Below are 26078 nucleotides of genomic sequence, written 5' to 3' on the forward strand. Positions count from 1 at the left end.
TCCCAGATGCAATGACTTTAAAGGAAGGTGTTTCTAGAGTGTTCCCTTGGGGTACAAGGAAGTATGGTTTCAGGGACATGACATTAGTGAATGTGGAGTGGGGGTGTGCCCAGTGTCTCTCTCAGGATGTCACTAGGAAGTGAGCAACCAGAAGTGCCCTGAAGCCTTTCCAATCTGCCGCTGCCCAGCTGGCCAGCAGTCCAGCCGAAGGCCCTGGATGAATGAAGGACCATGCAGCTGTGCCATGGAATATTCCAGAACCATTAAAATCATGTTCCTAGTGAATTTGCTGTTGGGAGAAAAAGGCTATAAAACAATCTAAGGCAATAATTAGTGTGGCTTCCGCACTAGCGGAGAAAAGATTCACAAACACAAACCATCTTTGCCACCAGCCATCATTAGCCACTACCCAAGAACTGTGCCTCCCTAGGACAAAGCCACATTATCCAGGTGGTTGGCAGCAGCACTAGAATCCAACCCCACCAGACCAGAACAATATCGCCACCAGAGAGGTTGCTGGCTTGAGTCCCTAGTGCAGGATGGGGAGACGCAGAATCCTTTCTAACACTTCCCTCCGCTCCACCAGTTGCTCAGGTGCATTTGAGATCCTGTAGACTCAGAAAGTGATGTTGCATAGATAGAGAATCAGGGTGCAGAGCAACTCCTAAATTATCAGGGGCAGCAACTTCCTTCTGGCACCTATGTCCTGCATTGCCCAGCTCCTACAATGAATATCCATAGCTTTCTACACTGCACAGTACGTGTCTAACATGTCCATCTACTCTTGGCCTATGGGTTAATGGCCCCCAAGCATCATAGCTGTGAACAGGGCACACAAGCGTCATTCACAAAGAAGATGGGAAGGTCCAGCCTCCACTCAGGGATCACCTGAGGCTATAAACTCTTGAATCTCACATCTTGGTCTTACTTAATAAGATTAAATAGTACAATAAAGGAAGAAGACCATAAAGATGGTAAATGCCTGCCTGGAGGCCTGGCATGGCTGCCACATCCTGGCCAGTCCTATGGCATGGACTCCAGAAGTCCTGCTTCCTGGCCCTGCATCCAGCCTGAAACTGGAAATTGTGAGACTTCACCCTGCATCCCTGCCAGAGCTCCAGACTGCATTCAGGACTTGATTCAGAGACACAGGGCCCACAGAACCCCTGGGCCCTGGAGAGCTCACAGCAGGCTTTAAATGTCCTCCTGAGGACAAAGTAGCAGGTCCCCACGCTGCAGACATAAAGTCATCCAGGGACATGGTTAGCTAGGACCAGAGGAGGTGACGGGTGGGCGCAGAAACCTGAGGTGCAGGCTTCCAGTTGAGGCAGCAATTGTAGCCTCACCTTTGGGGCTCAGGGCATCTAAGCCAATCCCCAGAGGCCCTCCAAGGTGAACTCCAAGCTAGAAAGCCACAGATCACATGCTAATACCCGCCACTGGGGAGGCTGAGAAAAGATGGCTGGGTGTCAGAGGCCACCTTGGGCTACATTATGAGTTCCAGGCCAGCCAAGGCTACAATGAGACCCAAGGAAAGGAACAAGGTGGGAGGGAGCAAGGGAGAGGGAGAGAAATTGGGATGGAGTATCAGGGACTGGGGTCAGGGTTGGGTAGAAAGTGAATTTCAGCCTGTTTCAAGCCCTGTGACATTGCAAGTAGGCTTCCTGTCGCTGAGGTGTGCCCTTCACCATGATGAACAAAAAAATTTAGAGACAGGGTCAAACTATGTACCCTTGCTGGCCTCTTGCTTACAGTCCTCATGCCTCAGTTTCACGGCTGGGACTACAGGTATAAGTCACCACAACTGACAAAAAATGAAATTTTAATAGTTAAGTATTTTATTTCTGTGTATGTCTGAGTGTGGATATGCATGTGTGTGTGTGTGTGTGTGTGTGTGTGTGTGTGTGTGTGTGTGTGTGTGTGTATGTGTGTGTGGCCAGAAGAGGGCACCAGATCCCCTAAAGCTAGAAGTTACATATGGGCAGATATGATCCAGCCAATGTGAGTGCTGGGAACTGAACTTGGGTCCTGTGTAAGAGCAGTATGTGCTCTTAACCACTGAACCCTCTCTCCAGTCTCCAAAATAAAAAAAATGTAAAAGAGAGAAAAGCCATCTTAAATAATAAATTCATACATACATTACAAAGTGGCCAGCCATAAACTGAGATCCATGTAGGAAGCCCCCAGAAGAGGGGCAGTTCTGTCACATGGACACTATAACAGGGTCAGTGTCCTTACTGTCTCTAAGATGGAGTAAGATGCTGCAGCATATGCTCTCCTCATCCTCGGGACCCTGGGCCACTTGTACAGAGTGCTGGCCTTTGGAGCACACAACCATGTAAGATCTTCACATTTTCCCTATTTTACATTAAGACAGAAAATTGCAGCCGGGCGTGGTGGCGCACGCCTTTAATCCCAGCACTCGGGAGGCAGAGGCAGGCGGATTTCTGAGTTCGAGGCCAGCCTGGTCTACAGAGTGAGCTCCAGGACAGCCAGAGCTATAAAGAGAAACCCTGTCTCGAAAAAACAGAAAAAAAAAAATAGAAAATTGCAAAATGTGTTATTCACCTCAATTAATAATAAGTACATTATACACCAACACACGTAAAACACTTTCATGAAAAAAAGTGATAATTTTATTTTCCAAGACAAGAATGTTGAGGAGCTGAGAGTCATTGTACTCTTGTTTTGTTTGGGGGGTTTGTGTTTCCAACGTCAGGCTCTACCCTAGATAGCTGGGCTCCTTTCCCAGTGCATCTGCCGTCTACCAGAACACAAGGCCTTGGGGGAAGGGTGAGAGGAAGTGCACCCCACCCATGTCTGCAGTGGGAAGGACCACCTTGAACACCTCCTTGGTCATCGAGGAGCCCCATGTACAGTTCTCACCTGGGAGAGGTCCCACGTTCTAACACTGCCTGCACCACAGGGCATGCTCACTGTCACCAACATCGTCGCTTCTCCTCTCAGAAAGTCTTCAGGCTGGGAAGCCACCTTGCCACGGAATTCATATTTTTCTCTAGAAAGCACATATTTATCACAGTCACTAAGCCCATCAGCTGTCTTTGTGAGGTCCATTGTGAGAAAGATTTCTTCCAAGGAGCTGGGTATGAGCCATCTGACCACTACAACGAGAGGCTCTTTTAACCCCAACCCAGTCCCATGAACCCCAGGTCACTGCACATGGTGCCCACACTCCAGAGCCCAAAGGAGAATGAAAAACTCTGTGACATTTGCTGAGACACCAACACATGACCCCTTCCTGTGGTCTATCCCTATAACCATGGGAGGTGCCTTGTGGTGGGAACACAGGATCTGTGCAGGTATTGGGCCAATGGAGTAGTTTGATTCTCTAAACCTCCCCTGAAGGCAGATGGACCTCACTGTGAAGGCAGCATATCACGCAGGAGGACAATCAGTGTCATTGGGTGAATGTCTGTCCTTAGGCGGAGACTCAAGAGTGGCCCTGGTGGTCATCCTGTACTTCATCCAAACTAAGTCAGACATAGGAGAGACATGGCCCAAGATGAGCTCCTGACCTCTGGTTCCACCCTAGAGAACTGCCCTTTTGTCCCTTTTGTCCCGGCAGCCTCTCCTGGCTAGTAACCCATGTCTAGAGGAGAGTGGCAGGAGCAGCCCCCTGGTTTGTGAAGAAGCTTGCTCCGGCAGGCAACATCACTAACTCTTCCAAGGAACAAACAAGGCCAACAGCTGCAGGCTAGGCTGGGAGGAAAGTCCACCAGGAGGGTCAGCTATCCACACCAGGGCTTCACCCCACCCAGGTTTATGGCCAGGTCCTGTTGCAGGCACAGGTCCAGCATCACCACCCTTCCTCCTGCTGGCATCTTCCAGGAACCGTGGGGCAGGAGGCACCAGGATTGGGAGCCAGGAGGATTGGCAGGAAAGGGAATATTTCTCAGCAGACGTAAGAGCTAGGGTAACAAAGAAGAAGAGAGTCAAGCCCCTAACACATTTCCTTCCCATTCTGGGCTGTTTGGACAAAGCAGATGCGCCAACATGATTAAAGTGGCTGAAGGGGACTGGACCCACTGCTTATGTGGTTGTCCATCCATCCGGAGGGTATAGTGTGCTATCCTCTCGCCAGCAGGAGAGGGAGAAAGGATGCAGATGTGAGAGGAGGGTGAGTTTGGGGATTCCCAGGAGACCTTATTATATGTCTGTCTGTCTGTCTGTCTATCTATCTATCTATATTTTGAGACAGAATCTCTCTATTATGTAGCTCTGGCTGTCCTGGAACTTGGTATGAAGGCCAGACTGGCCTCGAACTCACAGAGATCCACCTGGCTCTGCCTCCTGAGTGCTGGGATTAAAGGTATGTGCCACCACACCTGGTTTGCCTGGGGACTTTAAGCATGGAAGTGGAATGAGGCTGTGGGTCAAGGTTCAGGGCTTGGGGATAGGGGAGACTTAAGGACTGAAGTATTGGGGTCAAGAAATTCATGTTGTGCTTTCTTTTTAGGGTTTTTTTTTGGTTTTTAGGGGGGTTGAATCTTGGTTTTGTGTGTTGTTGCTCTGTAGACCATGTTGGCCTCGAACTCGTAGAGATCCACCTGCTTCTGCTGATTAAAGGTGTGAGCCATCACCTCCAGGCTGTAGGAAGTGTTTGTAAGGCAGAGAGTTAGGCTGATCTGTGAGAATAAGGCCTTGAGCTCAGGGTCTGGGGAGATGCTGGAGCCTGGAACACTGGTGATGCAGGACAGGGCCCTGAATGACAGAAACCGAGAGCTGAGCAGCTGGACATCCATTTCTACACCTGCCCAGCCATCCCATAATGCTTTCAAACAATCTGCTGTTATCTCCCAACCCTGAAGGGCCTTCAGTCCTTCTCCCTAGCTGAGTGTCACTGGCTGCACCCAGACTCCCTTCACAAGGGGTCTGCCTACAGGGTCACCAATGGAGGACAGCTACCATGGAGCAGACACTAGATGTCTAGGTAGACTCTTCTGGTCCTGCCAGGTGGCATCCGATAGGAACTGAAAGTGCTGTGGACATCACTACGGAGCCCATCTCTCTGCCCAGGTAAGGGGACCTGGGGAAGCCTGGTGTCGACGGCAGGAAGAGAGCACAGTTTTCACACTCGCCACTGAGCAGGGAGGGGAGCAGACACTGCTGGTGGCTTAGGGCCACAGAGCCTCAGTGACTCTTCAAGGATCCCTCACCCTCAGCCTGCTGTAATCACCTGGCTCCAGAGGGCCTGCCCAGAGTGCTGGCCTGGGATGAGGGCAGGGTTAGCCTGCCACTCTGACACCCTTAGATGCACCTTAATTTGCAGAGCCCTGAGACCGCAGTCATGAATGGGGTGCCTGGGTACCCCAGCCTCTCAGAGACCTCAATGTCCTTGCCATAGGTCTAAGGGCCCAGCAGGAGTACAGCAGGGTTTCCAGATTCCCCCCTGGTGGAGGGGGGCAAATGGTTAATCAACGGGAGACCTGTAGGCACAGTTGGTAGCTTGAACATTACCACAGGGGTTGTGATCTGGTCTGAACAGGAAGATAAGGTGGAAGGAGAATAAACAGACTCGGGTGGAGACTGTGTTGGGGTGTGGGTAGCAACAAGCATGATATCTTATGAGCATCCCTAAGGAAGTCCTGTCTCTCTACCTTCAATCCTCAGGGTGTGGGGACCCAACTGTCCTGGCCAGATCTAAAGCTGGGAAGGGAGGGACCACACCCCAGCTTCCTACCGGGCTTCCTGAGTCAACCATCTAGGGCATGACCCTAGACCATACTGGAATTGACCAGTAGAGACCACTGGAGAACCTGACTTGCGTCAGATTGGCTGGACTCTTCTCCCCAGTGGAGCCTCCAGAAGACCCAGGAGATAGTCCTGCCTAGCTCCAGGAAGGCAGGCTATGGGCACAAGAGCTTGACAAACTCCGTCCCCTATTTCTTCCCTGTCTAATTCAGATTTTCCTATCTAAATCCACTGTTTCTTTACCCCACCCAAGCAAGGTCTAGTCAGACCTGAGGCTAAAGATGTATGAACCATGGAAGATTCCAGAGAATGTCATGCCAAGATGCCGACACCTGCCAGCAGGTGGCACCTGATGTTCATACTATGTCCCAGAGGAGGGCTGGGTCATAGGAGCTGACTTAGGGAGTTCTCAGTCACCTCTAAGCACACCATGCTCCATTATGGAACATTCTAGAACAGGCCAAACTCGTTTAGGATTTTAGAAATCTGAACTGTGGAAGCTGGTTGGGCATAGCTGAAGAGGCAAGGGGGACACAGGTGTGTGGGCATATGCAAATTTACAGAGCTGCGTGGGTAAGAGCTTGCTATCCAGTTTAAACACATTATACCTTGGATTAGCTTTCTTATCACTGTGACAAAGTGCCTGAGATGAACGATTTACAGGAAGAAGGATTTGTCTTGGTTCATGGCCTTAGAGGGCTCAGGCCAGTCACTTGTCCCGCATCATGGTGGCAGCAGCGTGTGGTGGACATAGTTCTAACACTCTCAGAAACAGAGAGAAAATACAGAACCAGAAAGCAGATGTAACCTTCAAAGTCAGTGTGACAGTTTGTATATGCTCAGCCCAGAGAGTAGCACTATTAGAAGGTGTAGCCCTGTTGGAGTAAGTGTGTCTCTGTGGGTGTGGGCTTTAAGACCCTCATTTTAGCTGCCTGGAAGTCAGTATTCTGCTAGTAGCCTTCAGAGAAAGATGTAGAACTCTCAGCTCCTCCTGCACCATGTCTGTCTTGATGCTGCCATGTTCTCACCTTGATGATAATGGACTGAACCACTGAACCTGTAAGCCAGCCCCAATTAAATGGTGTGCTTATAAAACTTGCCTTGGTCATGGTGTCTGCTCACAGCAGTAAGACCCTAACTAAGGCAGTCAGCCTCCTACGATTCCTCCAGCTATGCCCTGTTTCCTAGAGTTTCCAGCACCATCCAATTAGCTCCATGAGCCTTGGGGGTGGGAGGAAACTTCCAATTTAAACCATAACATAACTAGATAACCAGAGAAAAATATATGTGTGTGTGCATGTACATGGATGTGTGTATACCCATTGGGGAAGGAGTCTACATGGTGCACACATGTATGTGTGTGTGTGTGTGTGTAACTAAGGTGCACGAGTATGTGAGTATACGTTCTCATGGCCATGAGCAAGCCTGCCATTGTCCCTTCTGTCTGCTTTGAGGTCCTCTTACAGTGGGAGCATGCACAACAGGCCCCCAGGCACTGACCACACTCTAGTTTGCTTTCTTCTGCTGTGATAAACACAGTGACCAAGGCTGAGCTTGGCTTTAAGGTTACATTGCCATCATCAAAGCGAGCCAGGACAAGTGTGTTCAGCTTGCTTGTTATACAACCCAGGGTCGCCTGCCCAGGGGTAGCTCCACCCACAGTCGACTGGCCATCAATCATCTGTCAAGAAAATGCCCCACACAGGCCAATCTGATGGAGGCATTTTCTCTGTTAAGGATTCCTCTTCCCAGGTGACCCTAACTTGTGTCAACTTGTAAAACAAAAACATAACCATCACAGTTCCCCTCATTCACACTCCTCAGGGGTCTACCTTGCTGCTGATCCTTTGGAAACCAGATGAGCAGTTTTCTTCGTTCTCTGTGACCACAGAGGTCAGAGGTCACCTGCTCTTACTCATCCCACCTTTGTCTCTCTGACCCTCAGACCCAGGCTCCAGGTGACCACACACACACAGGCACCAGGGCAGCAGGGTCTACATCAGCCATGGAAGCAGAGGACACACAAGATGAGCCTCAGGGCCTTGACTCCTCCACTTCCTCCTTGAATGACTTTGAAAAAACACTCAAAGCTAATAATACAGATGTTTTTGTAAGCATCACTGTGGCTCTGAATGTCAACTGGAGTGTGAGGCAAAGACTTTAGGCATAAGGAAAAGGAAGCAGGGCCCACCCAAGGACCAGGAGCACCTAAAGAAGGTCCCATGCGAAAATATGTAAAAGGTCCCCGTCCTCATTCCTTTCATTCTAGAGCCTCGGGTGTGCTAGGTGCTGAGCCATCTTCCTGGCCTTATTTGTCGCTATTTTTTATTTTTTAAAGATTTTATTTATTTTTGGTTTTGTAAGACAGGGGCTCACTTTGTAGTCTTGGCTAGCCTAGAACTTGCTATGTAGACCAGGCTGGTCTCAAACTCACAGAGATCTGCCTGCCTCTGCCTCCCAAGTGCTGGGATTAAAGGTGTGCACAGCCACATCTGACCTATTTTTTATTTTTAAGTGTGTGTGTGTGTGTGTGTGTGTGTGTGTGTGTGTGTTCCTGAGTTCAGATACCTGCAGAGGTCAAAAGAGGGTAGTGGATCTCCTGGAGTCAGTCACAAGCAGTTATGAGCCCCCTGATGTAGGTGTTAGGAAATGAACTCCCGTCCTCCACAAGAGCAAAGTGTGCTCTTAATCGCTGAGCCATCTCTCCAGACCCTGCCTTTTTTGTTAAGATTTATTTTTATATGAGTATTTCATCTGCTTGTGTGACCATATATGTACCACATGCATGCACGGCACCCTCGGAAGTCATAGGTGGGCATTGGGTCCCCTGGAACTAGAGTTATGGGTGGTTGTAAGCTGCCGTGTGGATGCTGGGAATTGAACTCAGGTCCTCTGGAAGAACAGCCAGTGCTCTTAACTGTGGAGCCATCTCTCCAGTCTTTCAAATTTAATTTTGCAGTGCTGGGGTCAAAGCCAGGCTGCTATGAGTGCCAGGCAAGCACTCTAACCTCTGAGCTACACCTTCAGCTCAGGAAGATTAATGACAATCACCAAACCCAGACACTATTGCATATGTCAACAAGATTTTGCTGACAGGAACCTGATATAGCTGTCTCTTGTGAGGCTATGCCAGTGCCTGGCAAATACAGAGGTGGATGCTCATAGTCATCTATTGGATGGAACACGGGCCCCCAAAGAAGGAGCTAGAGAAAGTACCCAAGGAGCTAAAGGGGTCTGCAACCTTATAGGAGGAACACCAGTGCCTCCAGAGCTCGTGTCTCTAGCTGCATATGTAGCAGAGGATGGCCTAGTTGGCCATCAATGGGAGGAGGCTCTTGGCCTTACAAAGATTATATGCCCCAGTAAAGGGGAATGCCAGGGCCAAGAAGCTGGAGTGGGTGGGTTGGGGAGCAGGGCTGGGGGAGGGTATAGGGGACTTTCAGAGAGGAAACTAGGAAAGGGGATAGCATTTGAAATGTAAATGAAGAAAATATCTAATTAAAAAAAAGAAAAAAGAAATATTAATGATTAAACAAACAAAATAGCCTAATACTTTTATAATTTTTAATTAAAAATTAATTTTAATTAATGTTAGGTCAATAATAGTTATGGGAAAATGCCTAACAAAAGGACACAAAATACAGAAGAGAAGGGAAGGAAACATGGATTGTCAGAGCTCATGCTTTATTGTGTGCTGTTAGGGTATCTCTGGAAGATAGACTGTGGTGTGAGATATGTGCTGGACTCTTAAAGTTCAGAGGCTAAACTTGAGGCAATAGCTAAAATAATAATAATAATAATAATAATAATAATAATAATAACAAAGAATGATAAGCTAGATGTGGTGGTTCACACCTGTAATACCAGAACTTAAGAGATGGAGCCCAGAGGTTTGGCTCTATAGCAAGTCTGGGTTTGCTCTATAGCAACCATGAGCTATATGGACCCCACCTTTAAAAAACAAAACAAAGCCGGGCATGGTGGCGCACACCTTTAATCCCAGCACTCGGGAGGCAGAGGCAGGCGGATTTCTGAGTTCGAGGCCAGCCTGGTCTACAAAGTGAGTTCCAGGACAGCCAGGGCTATACAGAGAAACCCTGTCTTGAAAACAAACAAACAAACAAACAAATAAATAAATAAATAAGTATAAATATAAATATAAAAATAGAAAAAATAAAAAACAAAACAAAACAAGCAAAGCCCAGCAGTGGTGGCAAACACCTTTGATCCCACGGCTCTGGGAGGCAGAGGCAGGATACATGAGTTTGAGGCCAGCCTGGTCTACGTAGCTAGTGATAGGACAGTCAAAGCTACACAGAGAAACCCTGACTTGGAAGACAAAAGAAACAAACAAAACAACAACAACAACAAAAATAAAAAACAGAAACCCTCAAGCAAGCCCAGGTAGACCTTTGATGTCAGCCCGGTTTACAGGACAAGTTTCAGGACAGCCAGAGCTACACAGAGATCAGCGGCTAAGAGCACTGACTGTTCTTCCAGACGACTCAGGTTCAATTCCCAGCACCCACTTGGCAGCTCACAACTGTCTGTAACTCCAGAATCCAACACTCTCACACAGACATACAAGCAGACAAAACACCAATGAACATACAAATAAGGAAAAAGAGAAAGAAATGCATATTGCATGAGAAGGCAGAAGAGAGAAAGGGGTTCTTGCTTGTACCCCAGTCCTCACTTCATGCTCATCTTTGTTCAGTGCCACAAGGGAGGAAGCATGCCAGGGACAGAAAACCAACAGCAGGTGTCAGGCTTGCCCTAGCCACATCAGTAACACACCAGTCCAAACAAAACAAAACCCGAGCACATCTGTAAGTACGCAATAGGGTCAGTCCTTGGAGCCTCGCTTTGAGCTGAGTCCCAGTTTGGGCCTGTCACTGGACCTCCTTTCCCTCAGTCTCTTCTCCATTTTTGTCCCATCAGTTCTTTTAGACAGGAACAATTCTGGGTCAGTTTTTGACTGTGGGATGGCAACCCCATCCCTCCACTTGATGCCCTCCCTGTCTTTCTACTGGAAGTGGACTCTACAAGTTCCCTCTCACCACTGTTGGGCATTTCATCTGAGGTCCCTCCCTTTGAGTCCTGAGAGTCTCTCACCTCCCAGGTCTCTGGTACATTCTAGAGCCCCCCCCCCACCTCCCAAGGTTGCATATTTCCATTCTTTCTGCTGGCCCTCAGGGCTTCACTCCTGTTTCCTCCCCCACCCCCCATACCTGATCATGTTCCCCTTCCCTCGCCTCACCCCCCATTGCTCTCTTCTCCCTCCCAAGTGGGATTAAAGCATCCTCACTTGGGCCCTTCTGCTTGTTGACCTTCTTGAGTTCTGTGGATTATATCCTGGGTATTCTGTATTTTTTGACTAATATCCACTTATTAGTGAGTACATACCATGCATGTCCTTTTGGGTCTGAGTTACCTCACTCAGGATGATATTTTCTAGTTCCATCCATTTGCCTGCAAAACTCAGGATGGTCTCATTCTTAATAGCTGAGTAGTATTCCACTGGGTAAATGAACCACATTTTCTGTATCCATTCTTCCATTGTGGAACATCTGGGTTGTTTCCAGCTTCTGCTATCACAATTAGGCCACTATGAACATAGTAGAACATGTGCCCCTGTGGCATGGTGGGGCATCTTTTGGGTATATTCCCAAGAGCGGTATAGCTGGGTCTTCAGGTAGATCTATTTCCAATTTTTTGAGGAACCTCCAGATTAATTTCCATAGTGGTTGTACCAGTTTGCAATCCCACCAACAATGGAGGAGTGTTCCTCTTTCTCCACATCCTCACCAACATGTGTTGTCAACCTGCTGTTTTGATCTTAGCCATTCTGATTGGTGTGAAGTAGAATCTCAGGGTTGTTTTGATTTGCATTTCCCTGATCACTGAGGACTTTGAACATTTCTTTAGGTGCTTCTCAGCCATTCGAGATTCCTCTATCGTGAATTCTCTGTTTACTTCTATTCCCCATTTTTGATTGGGTTATTTGGGGATTTTTTTGGAGGCTAGTTTCTTGAGTTCTTTATATATTTTGGATATTAGCCCTCTATAAGATGTGGGGTTAGTGAAGATACTATTGTGTGCTTACAGACAGGAGCCTAGCATGGCTGCCCTCCAAGAGGCCCAACAAGCAGCTGACCGAGATAGATGCAGATACTTACACCCAACCAATGAACTGAAGTTGGGAACCCCTGTGGTTGAATGAGGGAAAGGCTGAAAGAAGTTGTGGAGGAGGGCGACCCCATAGGAAAACCAGCAGTCTCAACTAACCTGGACTCCCAAGGTCTCTCAGACACTGAGCCACCAACCAGGCAGCATACACTAGCTGGCGTCCGAGACCCCTGACACATATACAGCAGAGGATTGCCTGGTCTGGCCTTAGAGAAGACACACCTAACCCTTGAGAGACTTGAAGCCCCACAGAGTGAGGAAGACTGGCAGAGTGGGGTGGGGGTTGGGGTAAGGACATCCTCTTGGAGACTGGGGGATGCCAGGGATGGGGTGGAGGGAGGAGGGATGGGATGAGGAACTTTTGAAGGGCAGAATAGGAGGAGGATAATGACTGGCCTGAAAAATAATTAAAGATAATTTTAAAAACATGAAAATATTTTCTTAACTGACATTGATTTAGTCTTGGTGAGTGGCACCTATCAGTTCCTTTTTTATATCTTTCAATCTTATAGAGTAGGGTTTTTTAAAGTGTGACTTTGAGATTCTTTGGATTTCCTCATGACTGTTGTTATGTCTTCCCTTCTCCAGTCTGATTTTGTTCATTTGGCTCTTCTCTCTCCGCCTTTTAGTTAGTTTGGATAGGGTTGGTCACTCACAATAATTTTGCCAAAGAACCAACTTTCTGTTTCTTCGATTCTTTGTAAATTGAAATTTGTTGTTGATGTTTCTATTTCATTGATTTCAGTCCAGAGTTGATTATTAAAATAAAATAAAATAAATCAACTGGATCAAAAGGCAAAATTATGCTATCTGGCATCTAAACTCACTATAGCAGCCAAATGTGGTGGTGCACTTCTGGAATCTCAGTACTGTGGAGGCTGAGCCAAGAAGATGGTAAGTTCAAGGCCAGACTAGGCTATATAGCCAGGTGTCTCAAAAAAAAAAAAATCCTAAAGGACAAATATAAATTTAAAGGATTGGAAAGGCTCTGCCATGCTGCTGGGAGGATCAGAGTCCAAGGTTATCCCAGACTCAGCCTAGGATATCCTGCCCTATTTGGGCTACTTGAGGCCCTGCCTCAAATCCACTGCTCTAACAGAAAAGTTAGAGTGACCCTCTTTCTTCTATCAGAGGCATGCCAATATTAACATCAGACAAAACAGGTCTTTAAGCAATGATATTACCATGAACAAAGAAGGCTACTTAATAATGACATGACGGCCAAAGATGTGTGGTCTCTGGGGAGTTCTTAGCCCCAATATTAGAAGCATGGTGTTAAAGAAACAATGGTAAGTCAGACTCTAGCAGACCGGAGAGCATCTGCTCTGTAAAAGATGCGAGTATCGTAAAAAAAAGAGGCTCAAGCTCCGTAGGCTTGCAGCTAACAGAGGACTGGAAGACTGGGCAGAACTCAGGAAGTACAGTGACTGCCTTGCATGCCTGAGACTTGAGTTCAATGAGCACACACACACATGCGTGCACACACACATATGTACAGACACACAAGCACATGTGCATACACCCGAAGGACTTCTAAGTGAACCACAATTAAATAATCCAACTGAAAGATAGACTAGGGATTTGAAGCACTTCATTGAAGAAATAGATTCAGAAAATAATTGAGGGGAAAAAAAACAAAACACAGTAGCTACAGGAAGCCCTCTGAGAGCTGCCCTTACATAGCACTGCACACAGTAGCCACTGTGGACTGTCATTCTGTAGCACTGCACATAGTGGGCACTATAGACTGTCATTCCACAGCACTGCACATAGTGGGCACTGTGCACTGCCACATGGTATCACTGACCTAGGAAGAGGTGAAGGGCCTAGGAGTCTCTCATGCCCCCAGTGGCACACAGTCCAAAGACACTAGCTATGTGACCGCGGCAAACTCAATCATGGCAAAGGGTAAGCACCTGAGACTCTTCTCACATGTTCCCAACAGCTCACTTAAGGTTACCTCAAGCTGGAAACAGGCCAAGAAACCAACACAAGAGGAGAGCATGCAGCAGGATCCAGGGGTGCATTTAGGACACGGGATCGCGGACATTACATTCATTTTCTTTTTCCTTGTTTTATAGTTACATTATTATTTATTATGATTCAGTGGGAAGGCAGGCAAGCCACAGTGTTCATGGGGAGGTCAGAATACATCTTTTGGGAGCCTGTGCCCTCCTTCCACCATGTACGCCAGGGTTCAGACACAGCTGTCAGGATCACACGAGCTCTTTTACCTGCTGAGCCACTTTGCTGCCCCTGGACATCACATTTCTTTTCTTCCTTGGTGCTGAGAACTGAATCCATGGCCTCATGCATACTGGCGCTGTGCCACTGAGCTATATTCCCAGGCTTGCATTTCATTTCTAAGGTCAGTGTCAGCCTTGCTCACTGACACTGGGCAGGAGAGGCTAAAACCCCTGTTTCCCCAAGACCCCAGAATTCTACCCATTCCCATAGAGTCTCTCCTTGACTCAGCCCTCCTCAAGCTACAACTGACTATTGCCAATGTCTACAGCCAGCCCTTCTGTGCACAGCCCTTCCCTCTTGTCTGATGCCTGCCTATGCCACACCCATCTTCCCCTCCTACTGCCTGGAATGCTCCTTAAGCTCCCGAGGATAGCACTGTTCTCTAGTAGCTATTGCTGTGACCTCTGAGCATGACTGTTAACCATGCTACTAACAGGGTCAACACATTGTCCCCAAACTCCACTGAGACACCTTACCGAAACCCCATGTACACACTGTTCCTTCCCATTACTCCTATGACTAATTCAAAGCCCCTTCACCACTGTCAGCTCTCAGGCTCCCTTTACCCATTTCTCCCAGTTGACTCTAGGTCCAGGATATCCTTGAATACCTGCTGCTGGCTGGGCCTGGCCTCCATAGTCATAGCTGTGCCCCAGATGGCCTGGTAGCCTCCTGTAACTCTGGGCTGCTGTTGCCCTGCTCTGAAATGCATCTGACTTACGTTTCTGGGACCCCCGCTGGAACCCTGACACTATCTGTGACAGAAAACAAAGATGTCTGAAGAGAAGTGCCCTTGTAGCCTCCATCTCAACACTTGATCTCTAGCTTCCAAGGTCACCCACTCACAGTCTAGGACCCCCCCCCAATACTTCCCAAATCCCCCTCTGCAGCTCCCAGCAGTGGGCACGTCTGCAATGACTCTATATATACCACAGGTGCTTGCATAAGGCAGCCCAGGAACCCAAAGCCTGACAGGTATTGGTCCACAGTGCCACTTGTGGCAGCCCGGGGGCTGAGTCTTGTGTCCTTGCCAACCTTATCTGTGTTTCACTCAACATAGGCTGGCTCTGCACTTGAAAGGGGCAGGGCAGCCTGGTCAGGGATTTCTGGAAACCCTAAGCTGCTTCCTGCTTGCCAGGCTGAGGGCACTCTTACATGTGGCCTGGAAGCTGGAATTGTGTTAACAATGGCTGGGGTTGGATGAAGCCCATCCTTCACAATTCTGAACTCTCCCAGGGTTAGGTTCTGTGGTACCTGTGTGATTTTAGAGTACCTGCTGTGATCAAGAAGGGGGGATCACTGTCCTGGAAGGCTTGTTGAAGCATCCAAGAAATGAAAAAAGTCCCATTGTGGGCTTCTGTCTGGTGGTCAGTGAGGTCCAACGCTCCCCACCCTCCTGCAAGAAAGAAAGGTATGATGAGGAAGTCCAGCATAGGACTCACAGGTGCAGTGTGTCCCCTAGCTGACGGGACAGCTGAGCCAGAAGCCCTCCTGTCAAAAGGTGGGTGTCTCAAACTGGGGGTGTAGCTCAGTTGGTAGAACGCTCACCTAGCACCTACAGAGCCTTGAATTTGGTATTCAGTATCTCATAAATCAAGTATGGTGGCCCACTAGGAATCTCAGCCCCTGGGAGGTAGAGGACAGTGCAGGCTATCCTTGGTGACATAGCAAGTCTCCACCAGCATGGGCTGTATCAGACCAGCTCTCAAGAGGAAAAACAAAAGGAGGAAGAGGAGGAGGAAGAGGAAGAGGAAGAGGAGGAGGGGGAGGGAGAGGAGCAAGAGGAGGAGGGAGGGGGAGGGGGAGGAGGAGCAAGTGGAGGGGAGGGAGAGGAGGAGGGGGAGGGAGAGGAACAAGAGGAGGAGGGAGGGGGAGGGGGAGGAGGAGCAAGTGGAGGGGAGGGAGAGGAGGAGGAGGAGGAGGGGAGGGGGGAGGGGGAGGAGGAGCAAGTGGAGGGGAGGGAGAGGAGGAGGAGGGGAGGGGGAGGGGGAGGAGGAACAAGTGGAGGGGAGGGAGAGGAGCAAGAGGAGGAGGGGAGGGGGAGGGGGAGGAGGAACAAGTGGAGGGGAGGAAGAGGAGCAGGAGGAGGAGGGGAGGGGGAGGGGGAGGAGGAACAAGTGGAGGGGAGGGAGAGGAAGAGGAAGAGAAAGAGGAGGAGGAGGAGAAGGAAGAGGAGAAGGAGGAAGAAGGAAGAGGAAAAGAAGATAAGGAGGAAGTGAATGTGCAGCTACAGGCACCCTCATCCCAGGGTAAGACCTATCAGCTCCCTGGGAGTTCAGGTCCACCCACCACCCCTTTCTGATGCTACTCCTATTATCTGTGGTCCCTCCATTAGGCCTAAATACAGGCTGTCCATGAGCAAAAAGGATTAAAGGCCCCCAGCTGGGAGAGCATGAAAGTGAGTGCTTTACCCATAGCAGAACACAGTTCCTCCCCTACCCAGATAGGACCTACATCAGGCAGTCACTTCCCTGCCAAGGCTGGAGGCCAGGGCCCATGTCCAGAGGGAGGAGCTGATCACAGCTAGATCCCAGCTCAAGAGCCAAAGCCTGATCATGCAAGTGGTGGAGTCTAGGCACTTTGCCAGGTAGAAACTGAGGAAGAGTCGCTGAAGGGGCTGTGGAGGTCACATACACCCTCTAGCTGTGGGCCCCTGGCCATAGCAGGAGATTTGCTGGCTTCCTTGTTACCTCATCAGAATTGACTCCAGAGCTCAGGGTAAAGTCTTCAAGAGCCAGGGAAACAAGAGTTGGCTAGAGTAGGAGACCAGAGGCCAGGAGTTGGATAGGATCTTGGACGTTCTGTAAGGGCAGTAAGGCCTTAGAACAGCACAGCTCCACAGCACCAGCCCGCAGGTTCCTAGGGCAGGGCTTGCAGGTCCCTGGAGAAGGTGGACCATGAATACTTTGTCTTCTATGTACTTGCAAGGCCACTGGGAGGCCAGGGCACATGAGAATTAGGAGAGTGGATCACCAGTGGGGCAGAAGGAGAGGGGAGAACAGCCCTTTCTGGGACAGCTAATGAAATACAGGTCCTACTGAGCCACAGAGCCCAAGGCTGACTGCCACCTACTACACACAGGACATAGCAGCCATGGCAGGTTTAGCTCCAGGGTCACCAGTTCTCCCCATGATGCAAGTACCCATGAACCAGCCCTGAAGCTCACTGACCACCAAGGGATCAGACAGCCCACCCCAAACCTTCAAGAAACATCAGGCCCAGCAGCTCCACACCTTATATCCAGTCCTTGGAAATTCATAGCTACATCCTCCATTGAGAGTTCACACTGGATGGTCCGTCCTGGCTCACCTTGGCCATAGCGGGGGGGGGGGGGGGGCTCCAAGAGCATGGCTTGGCCACAGGGGAGAATTCCTACTTCTGGTGTGGATATCTTTCCCCAAACTCTCCCCAGTTTTCATCTGATAATGCACAGCTGCCAAGTCAAAGGGACTGGGAAGACACCAGCCCCTCCCCTGAAGAATGTTTCGTCTGACCCAGATGGGCCCAGTGGTCCTGATGGGCTGATCAATATGTCCACTCCTGTGCCTTTATAAGTGAGACCTGGCAAACCCAGGGGTTGGGACTTCTTGCCCGTGACAGGAGTGAGGACCCAAGCATAAGGAAGAGCGTCTGGAAGCACCTGCAAAAAGCCCTCAACCCTACACAAAAGCCTACTTTCAGCTGTGCAGGATTCTGGGCCACCTCTCTCTGAATCCGCAGCTCTCAGTTCTCAGTCTGTGGATCACGACCCCTTAGGGTTGAACAACCCTTTCACTGGGGTCACCTGAGACCATCAGAAAACGTAGATACTTGCATTATGATTCATAACAGTAGCAAAATTGCAGTTATGAAGTAGCAATGAAAATCACTTTATGGTTGGAGGCCACCACAGTGTGAGGAGCTGTATTAAAAGGGTCGCAGCAGTAGGAAAGTCAAGAACCACTGCCCTAGGACACTGGGCTCTAGGGCCAGAGCTGGCTTGGGCCCCTACTTCATAGCCAAGCCTAGGTCCTGGCAGGCTACTGTCCGGGGCTTGGCCACACTGATGGATGTGGAGGGCAAGGGTCTGAGCTGGATGTGAGAATGGACAATCATGCACTTGTCCAGCTGTAGGTTCCGCTTTCCTGACCCGCCAGCGGGACCTGGAGTTTATCACTGTGATTGCTGCGGAAACAATGGCACTCACACACTGAACTCCCCGCCAGGGCTATCTCAGCTGTCAGAGCTGTTTGCTCTCCTAAGTCCAAGGACAAAAACGCTATTGAGCCCTGATTTCCCACCAATCAAGCATGCTGCAGAAGGTGGGCCCTGATGCCCTCCTGTGGCCCCTCCTCAACAGGATGGAGCCATCGACCCGGCCAAGGGCAGTGCCACTCCCTCGAGCTACCTTCTTTTCACAAGTGTATGTAGCCCAAAAGAGACCAGAAGATCCTGGAAGGCACAGCTCTGAGCCACACGTACGTGTCCATGTGCACACACCCCTGCAGATTGTTAGATAAGCACAGCCAGCCAACCAAACAGACACAAGGCTCCTTGCCACCCAGCGTCATCAGCCCCCTTCTATGTGACTGCTCTGGGTTAGGGTCCATCCTGAGTCCCTCCTCATCTGCCCAAGCCCAGCTGCGAGAATGCAGCCAGAGCTAGAACAAGCTCTATTTGTGTCAGTCTGGGTGAAAGCTTCACTCTGGCCCTCAGTTTCTCACCTGAGTGAGTGCTGTTGAGTTCTAAGAACCCACTAAGAGAGCCGAAGAGATGGCTTATTGTTCTTCCAAAGGACCAGAGTTTGATTCCCAGCACCCACATTGAACAGCTCAACACTACTTGTAACTTGAACTCCAGTTCCAAAACTCAGACTCCTATAGCCTCTGTGCACTCACATGCATATGACCCTACACACAAATGCACACATAAATAAAAATAATGAATCAGAGAGAGAGAGAGATAAAAATAATGAATCAGAGAGAGAGAGAGAGGGAGGAATCACTGTCACTAAGAGAGGCTAGAGAAACAGCTCTCAGAGCACTTGATCTATCAGTGGTTAAGAGCCCTGGCTGCTCTTCCAGAGGAATTGGGTTTGATTCCTAGCGCTGACAACTATATACAGCTTCAGTCCCAGAGAATCTGATGCCCTCTGTGGCCTCCTCAGGAACGCAGGAACCAGTCACATGCATGATACACAGACATACATCCAGGAAAAATACTCATACACATAAAATAAAAATAAATAAACACTTTTTTAAAAGGGAGCACTTACTGCTTTTGTCAGTAATTCAGGTTTACTTTCCAGCACCCACATGGCAGGCCACACCTGCCTGAAATGCACTCAGGTTGCAACCTTTGTCTAGCCTCTGCAGGCACCTGCATGTGTACACAGATGCACATGCACACACTATGACACACACACACACACAAAGATAAATTATTTATTTGAAAGATGGATAGGGGCTGGAGACATGGCTCGGCGGTTAAGAGCACTGACTGCTCTTCTGGAGGTCCTGAGTTCAAATCCCAGCAACAACATGGTGGCTCACAACCACCTGTAATGGGATCTGATGCCCTCTTCTGGTGTGTCTGAAGACAGCTACAGTGTACTTACATATAATAAATAAATAAATCTTTTTGGTGGGGGGGGGGGAGGCTTTCGAGACAGGGTTTCTCTGTGTAGCCCTGGCTGCCCTGGAACTCACTTTGTAGACCAGGCTGGCCTCGAACTCAGAAATCTGCCTGCCTCTGCCTCCCGAGTGCTGGGATTAACCACACCCAGCTATAAATCTTTTTTAACAAAGAAAAAAAAATTAAAAAAAAAGAAGGAAGGGAGGGAGGGAGGCAGGCAGGGAGGGAGGGAGGGAGGGAGGGAGGGAGGAAAGATAAGAGCAGGAGGAACAGGAACCCAGCAGCACACACAGCATTAGGTGACCACTCCACACACTGAGGCTGAACTCAGTTTCTATAAAGATCATGTTCTTTCTGTTTGGTTTGGTTTGATGTGGAGGAATTGTTGGTTTTGGAGTGTGTGTGTGTGCTAAAGTCAAATGCAGGGGCTCAGGTATGCTAGACATGCACTGTTTAACAGTGCCCCACTCAAGCCTAAAACATCCTGTTAATGTTTACAGAAAACAACATCCACTGCTTTCTCACAGGATCTGCTGGGTATGCTCTGAGCCAACTGAGGACAGCACCTGGAAGCTCCCAGTGTATGAGGTGGGGACCAGAGGAGATATGCTAGGCCCAAGGTAGGGGGCTTGGACTAGCTTGGCTCTGAGATACAGGTCCATTTGAGAACCCAGACTCAGACAAGGCCAGAGCCAATATCAAACCTGCAGTGAACACAGATACAAGGCTGGTCCTGGTTCCTACAGGGATCCAAGTGCCATCACTCAGCACTCACTGGCCCAGGTGTGACCCAAATCATCATCAGGAGATTCCTGTCCCTCACCCAAGGCTCCCAATGGGACTGAGTGCTCTCAGGGGCTTGCTGGATTCCACTTCATCTCCTGGCTGAGAGACAGTCTCAAAAAAGAGCCTGCCCTTTCCTCACCCAAACTTTCACCCCAATTCTGGCCTTCAGCCTGACCTTGGTCCTAGCCCCTTAAAGGGCTGGCATGCACCCCCATCTTTTCCCCCTGCCTCTCAAATTCTCAGGAACCCATATCCCAAGGAGGTTTAGCCAGTTGTCTAGAGGCACCCACAGCTCACTCAGCCCACTGAGATGCTGCAAAAGTGAGTAGCTTCACCCACAGAACAAGAGCACAGCAAACAGTGCATGGAGGCACCCCATCTCCCACCCACCCACACCCAACCCAACCCCACCGCCACCTCCACACAGCACACTGCAGCAGGACCTCCCCCCAAGTAGTCTTTTTCCTGGAAGGAAAACTCACAATAAGTGAAGTAGACCTAGAAAATTAGTGTCTCTGGTCGGGCACAAGGATCCTGGTTGGAAACTGGATTACTTAGCAGGATCAGGTAGAAGCCCAGCCTCTCTGATATCCCTCTGACAGCCCCATCCCAGGCTCCCAGGTGTGTGGTTGACAGTGTCCACAGTGATCTGGCAGTTTGGACAGACTGTGGCAGGACCCACCCTGGCCCCCAGCACAGCCAGATGCAGGAGGTGTTTGTGGGCCCCTGGAGTGCGTGTGTCAGTCCCCCACTGGGAGTGGGAAGATAATGGGGCCACAACCATTGCAGAATTTTCCAACGTCTGAGCCCTGATAAAGCAGAACCCAATATCCTGTTTGGCCACTGCTGTGCCAGGCAGGCGGTGGTGATCACAGGCCTAGAGTATGGGGCACAAGTGGGTGCGGCAGGGGGTGGACACAACACCCCTATATAAGCTTTGGAGAGCTAGACACTCAGCCGCAGCAGAGGCAGCAGCAAGACTGCCTGAGAGCCCAGCAGTAGAAGCCCAGGGCTGCTGGCCACCTCTCTGATCCAGGCGTGCCACCATGCTCAGGGTCCGACAGCTGCTGCTGTTGCTGCTCTTCAGGGGACTCCTAATCGATGCTGGTGAGTGGGCAGTGGCCAGTGCCCAGGATGGTCTGAGTACCCAGTGCCTTCCACAGGTCCCTGTGCATGGGAAAGGCCTCTGGTCTTGCCTTGTTGACTCTGCCTGAGACAGGCTAGTTATATGAAGACTGTGAATAGGAGGCAAGAGGAGCCCAGCAAAGTGCTCAAGCCCAGTCACCTCCTGTGAGCTGGGTATGGTGGCCAGGAAAGGAATGGGCTCATCTGGAACCAGGGATGGGGGTCCCTCTTGCACAGCCTCAGCAGTTTTGGTGATAGCTTAGCAAGAGGACAGCCCCGATGGTTCTCCTTCTCTCTCCCCCTTCTCTCTCCCCCTTCTCTCTCCCCCTTTGGCTTTGGTTCTGGGAGTTCTAAGAGGCTGAGGTATGTGGGGGCAGGCGCACGTGTCATCCCAATAGTCACTTCTTTAGGCAGAATTCAGGCTCCACCACTCTTCACCTCACTCACTAACAGAACTGTATGGCTGGCTCCAGGTCCCAACTTCCCCTTCTGTATATGTGGGAAAGCATCTTGTGCCACTGCAGCCCACAGCTCTGTTTGCCAATCAGAGCTATCGGGGACCTCCCCTGAGGTGGATAGGCCATATAGAGCCCACCCTCAGAGTATACCCAGCCATTGGGCAAGGGTGCTAGGTATGTCTCAGACTTAAAATAGCGTGATGCTCCTCCCACCAGGCTGCTCTGCCTCCTCTCTCCAGCCATCTCCTCCCTACTAGATAGGGCCAGCTGTCCACCCCAAAGGTAGCTCTGAAAATCATAAAGCAATGCCTATAGGTCCTACAAGGTCACCTGGGACCCTGTCTTGCCCTTAATTAGCAATCCTGGCAGGAAGAGAAGGAGGAGGTGACTGGAACCAGGTCCCTTGGGCCCATAGCCAGGGATAAGAGAATAAGCCACAGGAGGGCCTAATGGGAAAGGCCTAGAGGGGATGAAGGCTGAGGTCTGGGTAACTGTGTTGGGCTACAGGAAGCTGGAGAGACAGAGCTGCTTCTATAACAGTGTTTGAGCCATCACCTCTGTGCAGCCCAGCAGGAGGGCAGAGGTGGTAGAGTTTGAGGTCAGAAAGGCCAGGCGGGGCCTGAGGTCACAAAAGCTGGGAAGGAGATGGAGATGCCTGAGGCAGTGGGATTGACTAGGGACAGGAGAGACCTCCAAACAAGCCCAAGCAGCAACAGCTGAGATGAAGGTGGTTCCGATAGGAGGGGCAGTGATGCTGTTAGTCTCCTGGATATCTTCAAAAGGCTCTCACTTAGAGGCCAGCTCAGAGAAACAGCCCAGACTCGGTTAGGTCGGGGTCGGGGAGAGGGAAGACTTGTCAGGAGAGGGAGCCGCCCACATGGAACAGGAGCCCCTCAGGGGCACAATAGACAAAAGAGTGAGGAATAGAGACCCAGATCTGGAATCAAGAGGGCCAGGAGCTGAGCCTGTGCCATTCATACCACATAGAGTGGGGTGGCCCCCAGTGTGCCTGTCCTGTCTGGAAGCTAGAGAAATCTGAGCTACAGAGGGTGTTACTCAGGGAGCCTGACTCCACACGCGTAAGTATCATTGGACAGGGGCAGATGCTACTGACTTCCCTAGACATTACTTTAGATCTTCCATTTCCACTGCCTGTTGGGTCCTGAGGAGGGAAAGGTGATGTGTGGGCATGCGCCAGGCTGGGGCTCAGTGAACAAAATCCATCAGGGATAACAGTGGGGTGGAACAGGTTGAGATAACAGTCCCAACCATGCAGAACTGGACACTACCTCCTTTGCCAGCCTAAGTCCCTGGAAGCTGAAACTTCCAAAGACAGATGAAAACCATCAGCAACTGCATCCCGGTTAACCAGAGTACCAGAGGCCCAGTGGTCCCATTTGCAGGAAGGAGGGAGCTGCCACACCTCAAAACGCACACACACACACACCACACACACCAGACCACACACACTCACACACACAACACACACACAACACATACACACAACACACACTCACACATACACACACACACACACACCACACATATACACACCACATACACACCACACACACACACACCACATACACACACCACACACACACACCACACACACTTACACACACACACCACATACACACACCACACACACTCACACATACACACATACACCACATACATACCACACACACACACACATACCATGCAGGCCCTGGGGTTGCTGTAGTTTTGGGTTTCCACAAGAAAGATCCACAATAAAAGCTACAGCTCGGGCTTCAACCAAAAGTTCTCATCAAAGGCACGAGCTGGGGGATGGGTATTCAGGAGTTGTGACCTCTGGGCCTGGCCCTGCCCTGATTAGGGTGTCTCTAGGAACTGTGCCGGGGGATGCTGAGTTGTAGCTTCCTACCTTCCAGGTGCCTGGACTGGAGATGTCACAAACTCCGACACTGAGGATAACCTGCAATCCTGTAAGGCCTAGAGGGACAGCAGCGCCCAGGCCGGAGATGGGTGGGCATGTGGGATTGGGGCTATGGTGGGCTCTCTAGGGCCACAGCTTCTAGACCAGGCTGCCCCAGTCATGCCCTACCTGGTCATAGGAAATGGGCTGAGTGTGTATCTTTTTTTTTTTTTTCAGCCCCAGAGAAGGGTTGGTGCTCCACATGGGGAACTGGCCACTTTTCCACCTTTGACGGCCATGAGTATAATTTCCAAGGGATGTGTAATTACATCTTTACGGCCACCTGTGGAGATGACATGCCCGCCACCTTTAGCATCCAGTTGCGGAGAGATATGGATGGGACTATCTCCCGGATCATCATGGAACTGGGGGCCTCTGTGGTTACTGTGAACAAGGAAACCATCTCTGTCAGGGACATTGGGTAAGCTGGGCATGGCAACCAGGGTGGGGGACAGAAGGGACAGCTGCTAACTTGTCTTACCCACAGGGTTGTTAGCCTGCCCTACACCAGCAATGGCCTCCAGATCACACCATACGGCCAGAGCGTGCAGCTGGTGGCTAAGCAGCTGGAGCTGGAGCTGGTCATCACGTGGGGTCCAGATGCCCATCTTACGGTGAGATCCACGAGCTGACAAACCGCACTCGGGAAGGGGCCTCCTCAGAGTGAGTCCCAGGAGCCCTGACTAGCAGGACAGCACTGACTGCTGGCCAGCAACCCAAGAGGACCTGAGCTTAGATAGCAGCTCAGTTTCCCCATTTGAAAAGGAAGAGGATCCAGCCAGGAAAAAACCACCCACCCCGCCCCCAGGAAGGGCAGGATGGTGAGGTGGGAACACCTGGAACATTGAAGCAAGAGTCTAAGGGGTCTCCAGCCTGGGCAGGGAGCTCCTTATGCATTCCCACGGAGACCAACAGTACCACCCCACAGGTCCTGGTAGAGACGAAGTACATGGGCAAGCTATGTGGACTGTGTGGAAACTTCGATGGAAAGATAGACAATGAATTTCTGAGTGAGGACGGTAAGCTGAGAGGGTGGATGGTCAGGCCCCAGGTCCCTTCCTAGTCGGTTCCACACGCTGATCTCTGCCCTATGCCCCCAGGCAAACTTTTGGAACCCCATAAGTATGCTACACTCCAGAAGCTAGATGACCCCAACGAGATCTGCGCCCATGAAGCCATCCCCAGCCCCATCATCCTGAAGACCAGATACGTATGTGAGGTGGCCCATAACCCAGGGCCAGAATGTGGCAGACACACAGGGGCTGCATAAGGGTCTCTGGAGACAGTGCCACCCCCACATCTGGCCTCCCAAGCCCTGGGTATGATACAAGATGTGACCTCGCCCATATGAACTTGAGTGGTTCTCTATTCAGGCCCAGATCTGCAACCAGCTACTGACCCTGGTGTCCCCTGGGTGTGACATACCAAAGGAGACACTGATGTTGAGCTGCCAGGCAGACATGGCCGCCTGTGCCCGACCAGGCCAGCCAAACTGCAGCTGTGCCACACTGTCTGAGTACTCCCGGCGATGCAGCATGACTGGCCAGCCTGTCCGAAACTGGAGGACTCCCGGACTCTGCCGTGAGTTCCAGGCAGGGTGAAAGAGAAAGCAGTTTAGAGAAGGGGAGAAGCTAAGCACAAAAAAAAAATAAAGTAGGAACTCAGGAAAGCAGGCAGGATCATCTTACCAGATCCCATGCCTGCTGCCCACAGCCATGAGCCAGTGCCCAGCCAACCAAGTGTACCAGGAGTGCGGTGAGGTCTGCGTCAAGACTTGCTCCAACCCACAGCACAGCTGCTCCAGCCCCTGCACCTTCGGCTGCTTCTGCCCCCACGGTGAGGATATATACCATCACCTACTTTTCCCAAAACTCATACCCTGTTCCAGCTTGGCCTAGACACCCTATATCTGAGTCCCAGGTCCAGGTGTTACCTATCCATCCCAAAACTTCCAGTAAACCTAGGACTCCATGCAGAGTGAGCAGTGG

At 50.3% G+C, this 26078-nt stretch overlaps 2 protein-coding genes across 2 annotated transcripts in view; one reads left to right on the forward strand and one right to left on the reverse strand.

The window, feature by feature from the left end:
- Positions 1 to 3083: 3083 nt before the first annotated feature.
- The window catches only part of Ap2a2 (adaptor related protein complex 2 subunit alpha 2), a 121580-nt gene continuing 98585 nt past the window's right edge, over positions 3084 to 26078 (reverse strand). Inside the window, exon 23 of the mRNA XM_085841150.1 lies at positions 3084 to 3929. The gene's annotated coding sequence lies outside the window, so the exon portion shown is untranslated. The remainder of the gene's footprint in view (positions 3930 to 26078) is intronic.
- Muc6 (mucin 6, oligomeric mucus/gel-forming) overlaps positions 21594 to 26078 on the forward strand; it is a 30647-nt gene continuing 26162 nt past the window's right edge. The window contains exons 1-8 of the mRNA XM_085841113.1: positions 21594 to 21654; positions 24047 to 24100; positions 24268 to 24511; positions 24578 to 24704; positions 25019 to 25109; positions 25191 to 25300; positions 25464 to 25671; positions 25804 to 25926. Coding sequence (XP_085697239.1) covers positions 21594 to 21654; positions 24047 to 24100; positions 24268 to 24511; positions 24578 to 24704; positions 25019 to 25109; positions 25191 to 25300; positions 25464 to 25671; positions 25804 to 25926 — 1018 coding nt within the window. The remainder of the gene's footprint in view (positions 21655 to 24046; positions 24101 to 24267; positions 24512 to 24577; positions 24705 to 25018; positions 25110 to 25190; positions 25301 to 25463; positions 25672 to 25803; positions 25927 to 26078) is intronic.

The sequence above is a fragment of the Mus caroli genome, unplaced genomic scaffold, assembly GCF_978045245.1.
Source record: "Mus caroli unplaced genomic scaffold, Mus_caroli_1 scaffold_8, whole genome shotgun sequence".
NCBI classification, from domain to species: Eukaryota; Metazoa; Chordata; class Mammalia; order Rodentia; family Muridae; genus Mus; species Mus caroli.